General features: G+C 39.7%; 1 protein-coding gene across 1 annotated transcript in view; it reads left to right on the forward strand.

The window, feature by feature from the left end:
* KIF3A (kinesin family member 3A) overlaps positions 1-17,773 on the forward strand; it is an 80,208-nt gene that overhangs the window by 42,450 nt on the left and 19,985 nt on the right. The window contains exon 8 of the mRNA XM_068981022.1: positions 17,423-17,562. Coding sequence (XP_068837123.1) covers positions 17,423-17,562 — 140 coding nt within the window. The remainder of the gene's footprint in view (positions 1-17,422; positions 17,563-17,773) is intronic.

Below are 17,773 nucleotides of genomic sequence, written 5' to 3' on the forward strand. Positions count from 1 at the left end.
CCTTATTAGTTTTGTCTTTAATTTTTGTCTGTTTGATTACTATGTGCCTTGGTATGTTCCTCCTTGGGTTTGTCCTGGGACTCCCTTTGTATCCTGGACTTGGTTGACTATTTCCTTTCCCATGTTAGGGAAGTTTACAGTTGTTATCTCTTCAGATATTTTCTCAGGTCCTTTCTCTCTCTCTCTCCTTCTAGCATCCCTACAGTGTGAAAGTTGGTGCGTTTAATGTTGTCCCAGGGGTCTCTTAGACTGTCTTCATTTCTTTTCATTCTTTTTTCTGTTTTCTGTTGCAGCAGTGATTCACACCATTTTGTCTTACGAGTCACGTATCCATTCTTCCGCCTTAGTTGTTCTGCTGTTGATGCCTTGCAGTGTATTGTTCATCTCTGCTTGTTCGTTCTTTAGTTCTTCTAGGTCTTGGAAACATTTCTTGCGTCTTCTCCATTCTTTTTCTGAAATCCTGAATTGTTGTCACTGTCATTATTCTGAGTTCTTTCTCTAGAGGGTTATCTATCTCTACTTCACTTAGTTGTTTTTCTGGGGATTTATCTTGTCCTTTATCTGGGACATAATCCTATTTCTTTTCATTCTGGCTAGCTTTCTGTGATTATGGTATTAGTTCTGGAGAACACAGGATTATAGTTACTGCTTTTTCTGTCTGCCTTCTGGTAGATGAGGATAAGGGGCTTGTGCAAGCTTCCAGATGGTAGGGATTGGTTTTGGGGAACACGGGGTCTTGCTCTGGTTGGCAGAGCATACTCAGTAAAACTTTAATCCAGTTGTCTACTGATGAGGGGGCTGCACTCCCTCCCTGTTAGTTTGGCTTGAGGCAACCCAGTCCTGGAGTCTGTAGGTTCTATGATAGGGCTCTTGGCTACCTCCAAGAGGACTCAGGCCGAGACGCATCTCCCAAGACTGCTGCTGTTGGTGCCTTTGTTCCTGTGACGGGCCACCACCAACTGACACCTCTGCAGGAGACCCTCAAACGCTCACAGGTTGATCTGGCTCAGTCTTCTGTGGACTCACTGTTTCTTTCCCCTGGGTCCTGGTGCACACAAGGTTTTATTTGTGTCCTCCAAGAGTGGAGTTTCCCCGGAGTCCTGTAATCAAATCCTGCTGGCCTTCAAAGACAGATTACCTGGGGAATCCCCAGTCCCTTTGTTGGATCCCCAGGCTGGAAAGCATGATGTGGGGCCTAGGTATTACTGGTCTCCAGTGTGTGGTTTGCCCACCCAGTGGGTTTAAGATTTGATTTTATCATGATTGCACCCCTCCTACCGTCTTGTTGAGGCTTCTCCTTTGTCTTTGGATGTGGGGGTATCTTTTTTTGGGTGCCTTCCAGTGTCTTCCTGTTGTTTGTTCAACAGCTAGTTGCAATTTTGGTGCTCTCGCAGGCAAAGATGAGTGCACGTCCTTCTACCATCTTGAACCAGTCTCAGGTAAACATTTTTTTTAAAAAAATAATGTGACTAGACTAAAATCTAGTAAATTCAGGGAAATGAAGCAAAAATTTAAAAAAATCAATTGCCTTCTTATAAGCCAAATAATAGAAAAATAGAAGACCAAAATTTTTACAGGAAAACGAGCAAAAGATATATGTGAATATGTTGTTCACAGAAGAACTATCCACAGCAGTAAGTATATGAAAGGATGTTCAACTTCACAAGTAATCAGGAAATGTATATTAAAACAACAATGGGAGATATTTTGCTCATCAGTTTGGATGAAAGGATATCCAGGTTGGTGATACTCTGAAGAAATGGTCAGTGGTGATGGAAATATACAGCCTTTTTGAAGGGTAATATAAGTGTATCTGTTGAAATTTTAAGAATGCAGTCCTTTGACCCACTGTTTCTATCTCTATATATTGAATATATTCTAGAAAGATTTTTTTGATGTGAATAAAAAATTCCTTATTGCAGCATTATTTGTAAGAGCAAGAAGTTTGATGCAATCTAATCATCAGTGAAATATTGGTTATGTAAATTATGGTGCAAAAATACTATGGACTATAATGAAGCTATAAAAAACAACACTGAGTTAAATCTACATGTAGAGACTCGAAAGACTTTACAGATGTAAGTGAGAAAGAAAGCTAACTAGCAAAGTATGTACTGCATTATCCTATTTATGTATGTGTTAAGAAAGCCAAACTATTAAACTATTATATATTTAGGCATTGTGTGTGTGTGTGTGTGTGCACATGTGTGTATGTGAAGTACGAATGAAAAGACATTTAATAGTGGTTACATTTAGTAGAAGGGAAATAAGATTGAAAGAAAGGGCTGTAAGGGAGCTTTCTCTGTATGTATGTTTGGATTTTTAGACTTTTTGTATTAGGAATATGTTCATGTATTGCTTATTTAATTAAAAAATTTAACATAATTTATTCATAATAGTGACCAAAACTGTCCATTAACTACTTAAAAATTAATTTAACTTGAGATGTGAGGTTTGTCCAAGGAAAATGAAAAAAAATTCTAATGAGAGAAATGAAAGGAAGGTAAAGAGGTTTGAACACCTAAGATAGCAGGAAGGAAAATAATCTTAATAAATAGATTGAGTTCAAAAATTAAATATTTAGGGTGGAGTGGGAGGGGGGAAGGGAATCCCACACTATTGGTGACAGTGTAAATTTGGTGCAGCCACTATGGAACATAGTACGGAGGTTCCTTAGAAAACTAGAGTCGGCCATATAGTTGAGCAGCCCCACTCCTGGGAATATATCCAGACAAAAGTATAATGTGAAAAGATATATGCAGAGAACAAGATGGTGGAGGAGTCTGTATATGTGGCGTACATCTCTCTCCAGGAATACACCTTCAGACACAGAAGCGTGTGCGGAACACCAGCTGAGAGTGGACAGGAGTACCTGACGGGCAGAAAAGGATATATTGACTCACACAAAACTCAGTACGCAAGACTCAGTAGGAGGAAGGAACTAGGGGGAAAAACAGGAGGGTTAGTAGGACCGGACCTGCCTTCGGCGGGTGGGGGAGCTGAAGCAGAGGTCCGGTCCCCACATCGGGGCAACTGTTTGAGTCAGAGGAGAAACATTTAAGGCTGAGAGTGAAACAGCTGATCTGTGGCAGCCTAAATGGAATGAGAGTCCTTGCTGCAGCCAAACTTACCCCAGATGGCGCAGCGGCTGGGGGCTGGAGTTTAGGGATTGTGGAGCGTTTTCCCCCCCGGCGAGCGCTGCTGTAGACTGCGGAGAGACAGAGGGGATGTGAGGGAGGAGATTAAGGTGGGAAACGCCTGTGGAGGAAAGCGGCGCAGCTACAGAAGCAAGGTCATGCTGCTGAGTCTCGCGTAGGGGGTGGAGCCATTACCAGAGCCTCTCTCCCCCCACCATGCCAGCATGTGCCGCTGAACAGTAGAGAGGCTGGCCCATCGAGCGCCTGATGCACCGAACTACAGAGTAGGACCCCAGCCAGGGGGGCCCTTCTATGTGCCTGTTGCTCTGAACAACAGAGAAGGACCCCAGGCAAGCCTCTCAGTGCCTGATTGTGCGGAGAGAGACTGGCCAAAGAAGGCTTCTGATCGCCAGCTGCAAGAGGCTAGAAAAAAGACTCTGGTAGGGCCATAACTCCTGCGGGCAGAGGCAGTCCCTGTCCCTGCACACTTGGCGCGGCAAGGGTCCCCGCGAGCCAAGCAGCTGCGCCACCGTCACGCTCAATTCTCACTGGGACAAAGCTGCCACAGGCAAAAAAATCTTGCGCCTTTGCGTGCAGGGTCACTTACGTAGTGTCTGACTCTTTGCAGCCCTGTAGACTGTGGCCTGCTAGGCTTCTCTGGCAGTGAGGGGGCTTCTCCAGGCAAGAATACTGGAGCATATTGGCCAAAGGGTATTGTCATACCCTTCTCAGTTCAGTTCAGTTGCTCAGTCGTGTCCGACTCTTTGCGACCCCATGAATCGCAGCACGCCAGGCCTCCCTGTCCATCACCAACTCCCGGAGTTCACTCAAACTCACGTCCATCGAGTCGGTGATGCCATCCAGCCTTCTCATCCTGTCGTCCCCTTCTTCTCCTGCCCCCAATCCCTCCCAGCATCAGAGTCTTTTCCAATGAGTCAACTCTTTGCATGAGGTGGCCAGAGTACTGCAGTTTCAGCTTTAGCATCATCCTTCCAAAGAAATCCCAGGGCTGATCTCCTTTAGAATGGACTGGTTTGATTTCCTTGCAGTCCAAGGGACTCTCAGGAGTCTTCTTCAACACCACAGTTCAAAAGCATCAGTTCTTCGGCGCTCAGTTTTCTTGACAGTCCAACTCTCACATCCCTACATGACCACAGGAAAAACCATAGCCTTGACTAGACAGACCTTTGTTGGTAAAGTAATGTCTCTTCTTTTCAATATGCTATCTAGGTTGGTCCTAACTTTTCTTCCAAGGAGTAAGCGTCTTTTAATTTCATGGCTGCAGTCACCATCTGTGGTGATTTTGGAGCCCCCCAAAATAAAGTATGTACTGTTTCCACTGTTCCCCATCTATTTCCCATGAAGTAATGGGACCAGATGCCATGATCTTCGTTTTCTGAATGTTGAGCATTAAGCCAACTTTTTCACTCTCCTCTTTCACTTTCATCAATAGGCTTTTTAGTTCCTCTTCACTTTCTGCCATAAGGGTGGTGTCATCTGCATATCTGAGGTTATTGATATTTCTCCCGGCAATCTTGATTCCAACTTGTGCTTCTTCCAGCCCGGCGTTTCTCATGATGTACTCTGCATATAAGTTAAATAAGCAGGGTGACAAAATACAGCTTTGACGTACTCCTTTTCCTATTTGGAACCAGTCCGTTGTTCCATGTCCGGTTCTAACTGTTACTTCCTGACCTGCATACAGATTTCTCAAGAGGCAGGTCAGGTGGTCTGGTATTCCCATCTCTTGAATAATTTTCCACAGTTTATTGTGATCCACATAGTCAAAGGCTTTGGCATAGTCAATAAAGCAGAAATAGATGTTTTTCTGGAACTCTCTTGCTTTTTTGATGATCCAGCAGATGTTGGCAATTTGATCTCTGGTTCCTCTGCCTTTTCTAAAACCAGCTTGAACACCTGGAAGTTCACGGTTCTAGAGCACTATATTTCCTGCTCCCCTGGCCGCTGACTCCCCTGAGTACCTGGTGCTTCCAGAACCCCTGTGACCCAAGCAACTGCACCACCTCCACACCTGGTCCTCACTGGGACAGACCCAAGTCCTCCAGGGCAGCCTTGGGAGCAAACCCCAGTGGACGACCCACATGCAGAGGTGGAAATAAAACCACAGTTGAAACCCAGGGGCAGTGTAACTAAGGAAGAAGACCCAGAACCCTCCCACCAGCTGTACAAGGTGCAGATTAAATCCACATGATCAACTAGGCAGACTCTGTGTCCGTGAAATATATAAAGGGTCATTGAGAGGTTCCATAAAAGAAAACACACTAGTTCTGATAGCTGTGGACATTGGAGGCAAGAACACGGAGAGGAGTAGGACCGGATTAGGATCTGAGCTGCCCCTACAGCAGGTCCAGAGATCAGCACAGTGTTAGAGGGCATCCTAGGGAAGTGAGGTGGACTGTCACTCCCAGCCAGGGAACGGACTCTGACAGCAGTTACTCAAGAAAAATATTTTTTATTCTTATGTTTTGACTTGTTCTGTATATTCTTTTGGATTTTTTTCCTTTTTATTCCTCCCCGTCCCATTGTAGTTGTCGATTTTATTGGCACTATGAAATCTAATTAAGCTTTTGAGCTTTTTTTCCTTTTCTTTTTTTTCTCATCACATTTTTTTTATTGTTGTAAATCTCTGCCTCTATGTTGGGCTTTTGCAGTTCTGGGGAGTTTTCCTTTTTTTTTTCCTTTTCTCTTTATTTTGATTTTGAAAATCTGTTATTATTTTTCTGCATTTATTCCCATGTTTGCTTTTCCCACTGTTCTAAATATAATTTTTTATTTCCTTTGTTTGCTGGGTCAGTCTGTTGTACTTGATTTTTGTTGGACTGTTTTGACTTTGCTCATGGGTATATATGTATATGTGTATACTCCATTATTATTATTTGCCTGATTTTGTAACTGCTTTTTGTCTGGGGCTCATCTTTGGTTTCTCATTTTTGGATATTTGTTTTAATCTCACTTAATGCCATAACAAACCACTTGTGGAATCTTTGTTTCTGACCAGAAATCAAGGCTCAGGTCTACCAAGACCCTAGACTACCAGAGAACTAACCCTTGGGGGTGTCAAATAGTGAGAGCTTATACAAAGGAAACCACTGGAATACAAGACCCGGCATCACCCAACCAGGGGTATCAAATAGTGAGAGCTTACACAAAGGAAACCACTGGAATACAAGACCCGCCATCACCCAACCAGGGGTATCAAATAGTGAGAACTTACACAAAGGAAACCACTGGAATACAAGACCTGGCATCACCCAACCAGGGGTATCAAATAGTGAGAGCTTACACAAAGATTTAAACCACTGGAATACAAGACCCGCCATCACCCAACCACCAATAGCACCCTGTGCAGGAACCCTCATTTAAACAACAAACCAAACAGAAATACAAACCCAATCATCAGTAGACAGGATTACCACCTCACTCAGCCTGCAACGCAGGAGACCCGGGTTCGATTCCTGCGTTGGGATGATCCCCTGGAGAAGGAAATGGCAATCCACTCCAGCACTCTTGCCTGGAAAATCCCATGGACGGAGGAGCCTGACAGACTACAGTCCATGGGGTTGCAAAGAGTTGGGCACGACTGAGCGACTTCACTTCAGCCTTGCCAATCAGAGGAAAAACCAACAAACAAAAATTCAGAACAAATTTCACCCTATACACAACTTACACAAACCACTGGACCAACCTTAGGAGGGCAGAAACCAAAAGGAAGAAAGAATTCAACCTTGAAGCCTGGGAAAAGGAGACCTCAAACACAATAAGTTAAAAAAAAATAATGAAAAGGTAGAGAAATACTACGCAAACGAAGGAAGAAACTAGAAACACAGAAGTCCAAATAAATGGAGAGGAAATAGGCAAACTACCAGAAAAAGAATTCAGAATAATGATAGTAAAGATGACCAAAAACCTTGAAAGAAAATGGAGAAAATGCAAGAAACAATTAACAAAGACCTAGAAGAATTAAAGAATAAACATGCAGAGACAACACAATTACTGAAATTAAAAATACTCTAAAAGGAATCAATAGCAGAATATCTGAAACAGAAGAACAAATCAGTGACCTGGAAGATAAAATGGTGGAAATAACTTCCGAAGAGCAGAATAAAGTAAAAAGAATGAAAAGAACTGCAGATAGTCTCAGAGATCTCTAGGACAATATCAAACGCACCAACATTTGAATTTTAGGGGTCCCAGAAGAGGAGCAAAAGAAAGGATATAAAAAAATTTTTGAAGAGATTATAGCTGAAAATTTCCCCAACATGGAAAAGGAAATAGCCAGTCAAGTACAAGAGGCACAAAGATTCCTGTACAGGATAAACCCAAGGAGAAACACCCCAAGACACATACCAATCAAACTAACAAAGACGAAACAGAGAACATTATAAGCAGCAAGGGAGAAGCAACATGTGACATACAAGGGAAACCTCATACCCTTAACAGCTGATCTTTCAGCAGAAACTCTGCAGGCTAGAAGAGAATGGCAGGATATATTTAAAGTACTGAAAGGGAAAAATCTACAACCAAGATTACTGTACCCAGCAAGGATCTCATCCACAATTGATGGAGAAATCAAAAGCTTTTCAGACAAGCAAAAGTTAAGAGAATGTGATACCACCAAACCAGCTTTACAACAAATGTTAAATGGACTTACATAGTCAAGAAATAAAGGGGAAGAAAAAAGATCTACAAATCATCCTAAACAATTAAGAAAATGGCAATAGGGACATATATATCAATAATTACTTTAAATGGATTAAGTGCTCCAACCAAAAGACACAGACTGGCTGAATGGATAAAAAATAAGACCCATATATATGTTGTCTACAAGAAACCTACTTCAGACTGAAAGACACATAAAGACTGAAAGTGAGAGGATGGAAAAATATATTCCATGAAAATGGGGAGCAAGAGAAAGCTGGAGTAGCAGTCATTTTATCAGACAAAATACACCTTAAAGAAGATTACAAGAGATAAGGAAGGACACTACACAACAATTAAGGGATCAATCCAAGAGGAAGACATAGCAGTGGTAAATATCTTTGCACCCAACGTAGGAGCACCTCAATACATAAGACATAAGACACACTAACAGACCTAAAAAGAGAAATTGACTGTAACACAATAATAGTAGGAGACTTGAACACCCTACTCACACCAATGGACAGATCATCAAAACAGAAAATTAATAAGGAAACAAAAGTCTTAAATGATACATTAGATGAGACGGATCTCATAGATATCTTCAGGACATTCCATCCAAATGCAGAAGAATACACCTTCTCAAGTGCACATGAAATAGTCTCCAGGATAGTCCACATCTTGGGTCACAAATCAAACCTCAGTAAATTTAAGAAAATTGAAATCATATCAAACATCTCTGACCATAACGCTATGAGACGAGATACCAGTTACAAGAAAAAACTGTAAGAAACACAAACACATGGAGATTAAATAACACATTTCTAAATAACCAACAAGTTACTGAAGAAATCAAAAGGGAAATCAAAAAATTTCTAGAAACAAATGACAATGAAAATATGACAACTCAAAACCTGTGGGATGCAGCAAAAGCAGTCCTAAGAGGGAAGTTTACAGCAACACAATCCTACCTCAAGAAACAAAAACATAGACCAGACAACCTAACTTTACTCCTAAAACAACTGGAAAAAGAACAAAAAACTCCCCCAAAATTAGTAGAAGGAAGTCATAAAGATCTGAGCAGAAATAAATGAAATAGAAATGAAAGGCACAATAGTAAAGATTAATAAAACTAGAAGCTGGTTCTTTGAGAGGATAAACAAAATTGACGAACCTTTAGCCAGACTCATCAAGAAAAAAAGAGAGAAGACTCAAATCAACAAAATTAGAAATGAGAAAGGAGAGGTTACAACAGACAATGCAGAAACACACAGGATTATGAGACTATTATGAACAACTGTATGGCAATAAACTGGATAACCTGGAAGAAAGGGACAGGTTCTTAGAAAAGTTCAATCTTCCAAGATTGAACCAGGAAGAAATAGAAATTATGAACAACCCAATTATAAGCACTGAAATTGAAGCTGTGATCAAAAAATCTCCCAAAAAACAAAAGCGCAGGACCAGATGGCTTCACGGGCGAATTCTAGCAAACATTTAGAGAAGAGCTAATGCCTATCCTTCTAAAACTCTTTGAAGAAATTGCAGAGGAAGGAACACTTGCAGACTCATTCTACAAGGCCACCATCACCCTGATACCCAAACCAGACAAAGACAACACCAAAAAAGAAAGCTATAGGCCAATATCACTGATGAACATAGATGCAAAAATCCTCAACAGAATTTTAGCAAACAGAATTCAGCAACACATCAGAAAGCTCATACAGTATGATCACGTTGGGTTTATTCCAGGAATCCAAGGATTCTTCATTATATGCAAATCAATCAATGTGATATACCATATTAATAAATTGAAAGCTAAAAACCATATTATAATCTCAATAGATGCAGAAAAAGCCTTTGACAAAATTCGCCACCCATTTTTGATTAAATCTCTTCCAGAAATGGGCATAGAAGGAACCTGCCTTAACATAGTAAAGGGCATATATGAGAAGCCTACAGCAAACATTATTCTCAATGGTGAAAAACTGAAAGCATTCCCCCGAAGATCAGGAGCAAGGCAAAGGTGTCCACTTTCAACACTATTACTCAACATAGTTCTGGAAGTCCTAACTACAGCAATCAGAGAAGGAAAAAAAGGAATCCAGATTGGAAAAGAAGTAAAACTCCCATTGTGTGCAGATGACATGATACTGTACATAGAAAACCCTAAAGGTAGTATCAGAAAATTACTAGAGCTCATGAGTGAATTTAGCAAAGTTGTAAGATACAACATCAATACACAGAAATCACTTACGTTTCTATATACTACCAATGAAAAATCAGAGAAATTAAGGAACCAATCCTATTCACCATTGCAATAAAAAGTATTAAATATGTAGGAATAAACTTACCTAAGGAGACAAACACTGGACTGGAAGAAACACAAGCTGGAATCAAGATTGCGGGAGAAATATCAGTAACCTCAGATATGCAGATGACACCACCCTTATGGCAGAAAGTGAAGAGGAACTAAAAAGCCTCTTGATGAAAGTGAAAGTGGAGAGTGAAAAAGTTGGCTTAAAGCTCAACATTCAGAAAACGAAGATCATGGCATCCGGTCCCATCACGTCATGGGAAATAGATGAGGAAACAGTGGAAACAGTGTCAGACTTTATTTTGGGGGGCTCCAGAATCACTGCAGATGGTGATTGCAGCCATGAAATTAAATGACGCTTACTCCTTGGAAGAAAAGTTAGGACCAACCTAGATAGCATATTCAAAAGCAGAGATATTACTTTGCCGACTAAGGTCCGTCTAGTCAAGGCTGTGGTTTTTCCTGTGGTCATGTATGGATGTGAGAGTTGGACTGTGAAGAAGGCTGAGCACTGAAGAATTGATGCTTTTGAACTGTGGTGTTGGAGAAGACTCTTGAGAGTCCCTTGGACTGCAAGGAGATCCAACCAGTCCATTCTGAAGGAGATCAGTCCTGGGATTTCTTTGGAAGGAATGATGCTAAAGCTGAAACTCCAGTACTTTGGCCACCTCATGCGAAGAGTTGACTCATTGGAAAAAATTCTGATGCTGGGAGGGATTGGGGGCAGGAGGCGAAGGGGAGACAGAGGATGAGAAGGCTGGATGGCATCACTGACTCGATGGACATGAGTCTGAGTGAACTTTGGGAGTTGGTGATGGACAGGGAGGCCTGGCGTGCTGCGATTCATGGGGTCGCAAAGAGTCGGACACTACTGAGCGACTGAACTGAAGGAGACAAAAGAACTGTATGCAGAAAATTATAAGACACTGATGAAAAAATCAAAGACAACATAAACATGGAGAGATATTCCATGTTCCTGGGTAGGAAGAATCAATGTTGTGAAAATGACTATACTGCCAAATGCAATTACAGATTCAGTGCAATTCCTCTCAAATTACCAATGGCATTTTTCACAGAAGTAGAACAAAAAATGTCACAATTGATATGGAAACACAAAAGACCCCAAATAGCCAAAGCTGTCTTGAGAAAGAAGAATGGAGCTGGAGGAAACAACCTTCCTGACTTCAGATTATGCCACAAAGCTACAGTCATCAAGACAGTACTGGAACAAAAACAGAAATACAGACCAATGGAACAAGATAGAAAGCCCAGAAATAAACCCATGCACCTATGGGTACCTTATTTTTGACAAAGGAGGCAAGAATATACAATGGGACAAAGACAGCCTTTGATAAATGGTGCTGGGAAAACTGGACAGCTCCATGTCAAAGAATGAAATTAGAACACTTCCTAGCACCATACACAACGATAAACTCAAAATGGATTAAAGACCTAAATGTAAGGCCAGAAACTATAAAACTCTTAGAGGAAAACATAGGCAGAACACTCGATGACATAAAGCAAGATCCTTTATGACCCACCTCCTAGAGTAAGGGAAATAAAAACAAAAGTAAATAAGTGGGGCCTGATTAAACTTAAAAGCTTTTGCACAGCAAAGGAAAGTATAAGCAAGGTGAAAAGACAACCCTCAGAATGGGAGAAAATAATAGCACATGAAACAACTGACAAAGGATTAATTTCCAAAATATACAAGCAGCTCATACAACTCAATGCTAGAAACTCAAACAACCCAATCAAAAAGTGGGGAAAACACCTAAACAGCCATTTCACCAAAGAAGACGTACAGAAGGCTAACAAACACATGAAAAGATGCTCAACATCGCTCATTATTAGAGAAATGCAGATCAAAACCACAATGAGATATCACCTCTCACCAGTCAGAATGGTCGTCATCAAAAAATCTACAAACAATAAACACTGGAGAGGGTGTGCAGTAAAGGGAACGCTGTTGCACTGTTGGTGGGAATGTAATTTGATACAGCCCCTATGCAAGATGGTATGGAGATTCCTTAAAAAAAATGGGAATAAAACCACCATATGACCCAGCAATCCCACTCCTAGGCATATACCTTGAGGAAACCAGGGTTGAAAAAGACACATGTATCCCATTGTTGATTGCAGCACTATTTACAATAGTTAGAACATGGAAACAACCTAGATGTCCATCGACAGATGAATGGATAAAGAAGTTGTGGTAAATATACACAATGGAATATTACTCAGCCATAAAAAGGAACGCATTTGAGTCAGTTCTGATGATGTGGGTGAGTCTAGAACCTATTATACAGAGTGAAGTGAAAGAGAAAGATAAATATCGCATTCTGACGCACATGTAAGGAATCTAGAAAAATGGCTCTGAAGAATTTATAGGGCAGCAGTGGAGAAACAGACTTAGAGAACAGACTTATGGACATGGGGAGAGGGGAGGAGAGGGTGAGATGTATGGAAAGAGTAACATGGAAACTTACACTACCATATGTAAAATATAGCCAACAGAAATTTGCTGTATGTCTCAGGAAGCTCAAACAGGGGCTCTGTATCAATCTAGAGGGGTGGGATGGGGAGGGAGATGGGAGGGAGGTTCAAAAGGGAGGGAATATATATATACACACACCTATGACTGGTTCATGTTGAGTTTGACAGAAAACAACAAAATTCTGTAAAGCAATTATCCTTCAATTAAAAAAATATATATTGAGCAACTTAAGAAAAAAAAAATATATATGCAACCTAGTATTCATGGCATTAATATTCACAATATCCAAGACTTGGAAACAACTTAAATATCCATTGACAGATAAATGGATATGTGGGGTGTGTGTGTTTGTAAATTAATATATGTATGTATATACTAATATATGTATGTGGTATATAAAGTAATACATGTATGTATATATAACACACATGTACACATTAATACATAAAGTATGTACATATTAATATAAATACATATATACATATAATGTGGTATGTACATATAATGCATATGTGCATGCTAAGTTGTTTCTGTCATGTCTGACTGCAACCCCATGGACCATAGCCTGCCAGGCTTCTCTGTCCATGAATTCTCTAGTCAGGAATATTGGAGTGGGTTGCGTGTCCTTCTCTGGGGGATCTTCCTGACCCAGGGATTGAGTCTGTGTCTCTTATATCTCCTGCGTTGGCAGGTGGGTTCTTTACCACTAATGCCATGTGGGAAACTCAGTTACTCAGACACAAAAAAGAATGAAATAGTGCCATTTGTAGCAATATGGATAGACCTAGAGATTTTCATAGTAAGTGAAGTAAGTTAGAAAGACAAACACCATGTAATATGACTTATATGTGGGATCTAAAATACAGCACAAATGGACTTATCTGTGAAAACAGAAACAGACTCATAGATAGAGAGCACAGACTAGTGATTGCCGAGGAGGAGGAGAGAGGGTGGTGGGGAGGAGGATTGGGATCAGTTTTTTGTATCATCTTGAAAAACAAAAAACATTTCATTTTTTATTCTAAACTAAACATTTTGACAAAAATTACAGCAATGGAGGTGTTTAGTTTTATTTCCATTATGTGCCGTATCATTAGGTTGGGTACTGAATCTACTGAGTTGCTGCAAGCTGTTCTCTCCTAGCATCACTGTAAAATTTAATGTAGGTCACTTCTGATACAATGTCTGTCACATTGGTTTGTTTTCATAACCGGAAAGAGAGAAAAATCATAATCGTAAGTAGCATGCTTTACTGACATTGCAAAAACAGTAGGTATTAAAATATTAAATATGACTTTTTCAAATTAGACTTCCTCTCTAAATTAAAACACTGCTATAGTTTGATTGGATAATTACATAGCTATAAAACTGTTCCTATCCTTTCATAAGGTAGTTCCAGTTTAAAAGATACATCCCATGGATATAATTCTAAAGAGAAAAAAGGTATCTGCTTAAGGATGCTCATAATAGTTTCCTTTATAAAATATAACTAGGATGCAATTCCAAATATCTCTCAGCAAGACAATAACAATCAATTTTAGTAAAAATTTTAAGTTGTTTTTAACATGGAAATATATGTAGAGATAATGTTAAGTGCAAAAAAAAATAAGATAAAATAAGACCTATGTTGTGGAACCCTAAAATCCTAAAAATTGATGCTGTTAAAGTGCTGCACTCAATATGCCAGCAGTTTTGGAAAACTCAGCAGTGGCCACAGGACTAGAAAAGGTCAGTTTTCATTCCAATCCCAAAGAAAGGCAATGCCAAAGAATGTTCAGACTGCGCAATTGTACTCATCTCACATGCTAGCAAAGTAATGCTCAAAATTTTCCAAGCAAGGCTTCAAGAGTACATGAACTGAGAATTTCCAGGGGTTCAAGCTGGATTTAGAAAAGGCAGAGGAACCAGAGATCAAATTGCCAACATCTGTTGAATCATAGAGGAGGCAAGAGAGTTCCAGAGAAACTTCTGCTTTATTGACTGTGCCAAATCCTCTGACAGTGTGGATCACAACAAACTGTGGAAAATTCTGAAAGAGATGGGAATACCAGACCACCTTACCTGCCTCCTGGGAAATCCGTATGCAGGTCAAGAAGCAACAGTTAGAACAGGACATGGAGCAACAGACTGGTTTCAAATTGGGAAAGGGTACGTCAAAGCTGTATATTGTCAGTGTGCTTAATAACTTTGATGCAGACATCAGTGTGAAATGCTGGGCTGGATGAAGCACAAGCTTGAATCAAGATTGGGGGGAGAAATATAAATAACCTCAGACGCAGTGACACCACCCTTATGGCAGAAAGTGAAGAGCTGAAGAACCTCTTGATGAAAGTGAAAAAGGAGAGTGAAAAAGTTGGCTTAAAACTCAACATTCAAAAAAATGAAAATCATGGCATCCAGTCCCATCACTTCATGGCAAATAAATGGGGAAACAATGAAAACAGTGACAGACTTTATTTCTTGGGTTCCAGAATCACTGCAGATGGGGACTGCAGCCATGAAATTAAAAGACGCTTGCTCCTTGGAAGAAAAGCTATGACAAACCTAGACAGTGTATTAAAAAGCAAGGCATTACTTTGCCGAGAAAGGTCCGTTTAGTCAAAGCTATGGTTTTTCTAGTAGCTATGTATGGATGTGGGAGTTGGACCATAAAAAAAGCTGAGCACTGAAGAATTGATGCTTTTGAACTGTGGTGTTGGAGAAGACCTTGAGAGTCCCTTGGACTGCAAGGGGATCCAACCAGTCCATCCTAAAGGAGATCAGTCCTGAGTGTTCATTGGAAGGACTGATGATGAAGCTGAAACTCCAATACTTTGGCTACCTGATGTGAAGAACTGACTCATTGGAAAAGACCCTGATGCTCGGAAAGATTGAAGGCAGGAAGAGAAGGGAACAACAGAGGATGAGATGGTTGGACAGCATCACCAGCTTGATGGACATGAGTTTGAGCAAGCTCTGGGAGTTGGTGATGGACAGGGAAACCTGGCGTGCTGCATTCCATAGGGTCGCAGAGTCGGACATGATTGAGTGACTGAACTGAATTGACGCTGTGGAAATATGTATAGTGTGTTTCTTCTGATTAGATGATTCAAAGTGATGTTAGATTTATTTGTTTTTTTATATCTTGTGGAAAATTTCATAAATTTGATTTTTAAAAATTCATGATTTGAAAGAAAATAGGAAAAGATTATGTACAAGGAGTCACAAATCCTTCCATTTTCCCTCACTGATTTCCGTTTATGTTCTTTCATTGAGCTTTACTTTTCCTTATCTATGCAATTTACATTCTAGTTATCTGACTTCTAATATAGCTGTTTGCTGATAAAGAGTACCCTTTTAATGTTTAAATTCTAAAATCACAGCTGGCCTGTACATGAATGTATAGTAGGAAAATAATTTTGGTGTTGGATGAAATTAACATATTGCTTTTAAAATACTTTGGAATTTAAGGAAAAAACCCACACATGCCCACTGTGGAAAAAAAGCATCTTTTTTATTTATTTATTTTACTTTACAATATTGTATTGGTTTTTGCCGTACATTGACATGAATCTGCCACGGGTATACATGTGTTCCCCATCCTGAACCCCCCTCCCACCTCCCTCCCCATCCCATCCCTCTGGGTCGTCCCAGTGCACCAGTCCCGAAGCACCCTGTATCATGCATTGAACCTGGACTGGCGATTCGTTTCACGTATGATATTTTACATGTTTCAGTGCCATTCTTCATATCATCCCGCCCTCGCCCTCTCCCACAGAGTCCGAAAGACTGTTATATACATCTCTGTCTCTTTTGCTGTCTTGCATACAGGGTTATTGTTACCATCTTTCTAAATTCCATATATATGAGTTAGTATACTGTATTGGTGTTATTCTTTCTGTCTTACTTCACTCTGTATAATAGGCTCCAGTTTCATCCACCTCATTAGAACTGATTCAAATGTATTCTTTTTAATGGCTGAGTAATACCTCATTGTGTATATGTACCACAGCTTTCTTATCCATTCGTCTGCTGATGGACATCTAGGTTGCTTCCATGTCCTGGCTATTATAAACAGTGCTGTGATGAACATTGGGGTACATGTGTTTCTTTCAATTCTGGTTTCCTTGGTGTGTATGCCCAGCAGTGGGATTGCTGGGTCATATGGAAAGCATCTTTTTGTTTGCACAATATATTCATGTAAAACATTTATACACATTCAAATTCTTACTATATTTTGAATGGATGCTTTTGTTTTACAGAAATAAGATTATACTTCTAACTTTTTTCTCTCTAGTTCATATGTTTTGGGTATCTTTCCATGTCATTAAGATCTACTTTATTTTTTTAAGAGACTGCTTCGTCATACATAGTGTGATTATTCTATTAACATAATTGATTAACTGCTGCCCTATTGATTGTTTTTGATGTCTTGCTGTTGCAAACGGTTTTACCCTGACAATTTTTGTAATCATCTAATGTATATATGAAAGTATTCCTGTGATTGTTTCCCAGAATATACCTGTTAGAGACAGCTGAAATAGAAGTTTATTTTTTGAACTATTTAACATATATTTTAAAGTCAGTTAATTTTTAAGCCAGTAATACATGAAATTAAGTATTTTGTCCTAAAAGTACTTCTTTAATGTGAAAAAATTAGTTTTTTGTTAGCAACATAAATGTCAGAAATTTCATAGCTAAACACGCCTAAGCTTTTGTGTTTAACCATGTTCTCTGGCTTTTGGCTGTGATGAAATTTAGTATTTTGGATATTATTTTTAGAGGCATTCCCTGTTGTTAATAGTTTTAAAGAGATTCCTTCTTTTATTCAAGGTTCTGTTGGTGCAACTAATATGAATGAACATAGTTCCCGTTCCCATGCCATCTTCACAATCACTATAGAATGCAGTGAGAAAGGTGTTGATGGTAACATGCATGTCAGGATGGGGAAGCTTCACCTTGTAGATCTTGCTGTAAGTAAGAGGATGCTAGTTAAGAATAACTCTGGTAGCTTCTTTTTATTTTATAAATGAGTAATAACTCAAAAGTTATTAGGAGTGATTTTATATATATATATATGTTTTATATGTGTGTTTAACTTACTATTAATTATGGACTGTTTCTAACCTATACAAACAAAGAATAGTATAATTTTCCATGTACTCATCACTCAACTTTAATAGT

This window comes from Capricornis sumatraensis, chromosome 9 (genome assembly GCF_032405125.1).
Source record: "Capricornis sumatraensis isolate serow.1 chromosome 9, serow.2, whole genome shotgun sequence".
NCBI classification, from domain to species: domain Eukaryota; kingdom Metazoa; phylum Chordata; class Mammalia; order Artiodactyla; family Bovidae; genus Capricornis; species Capricornis sumatraensis.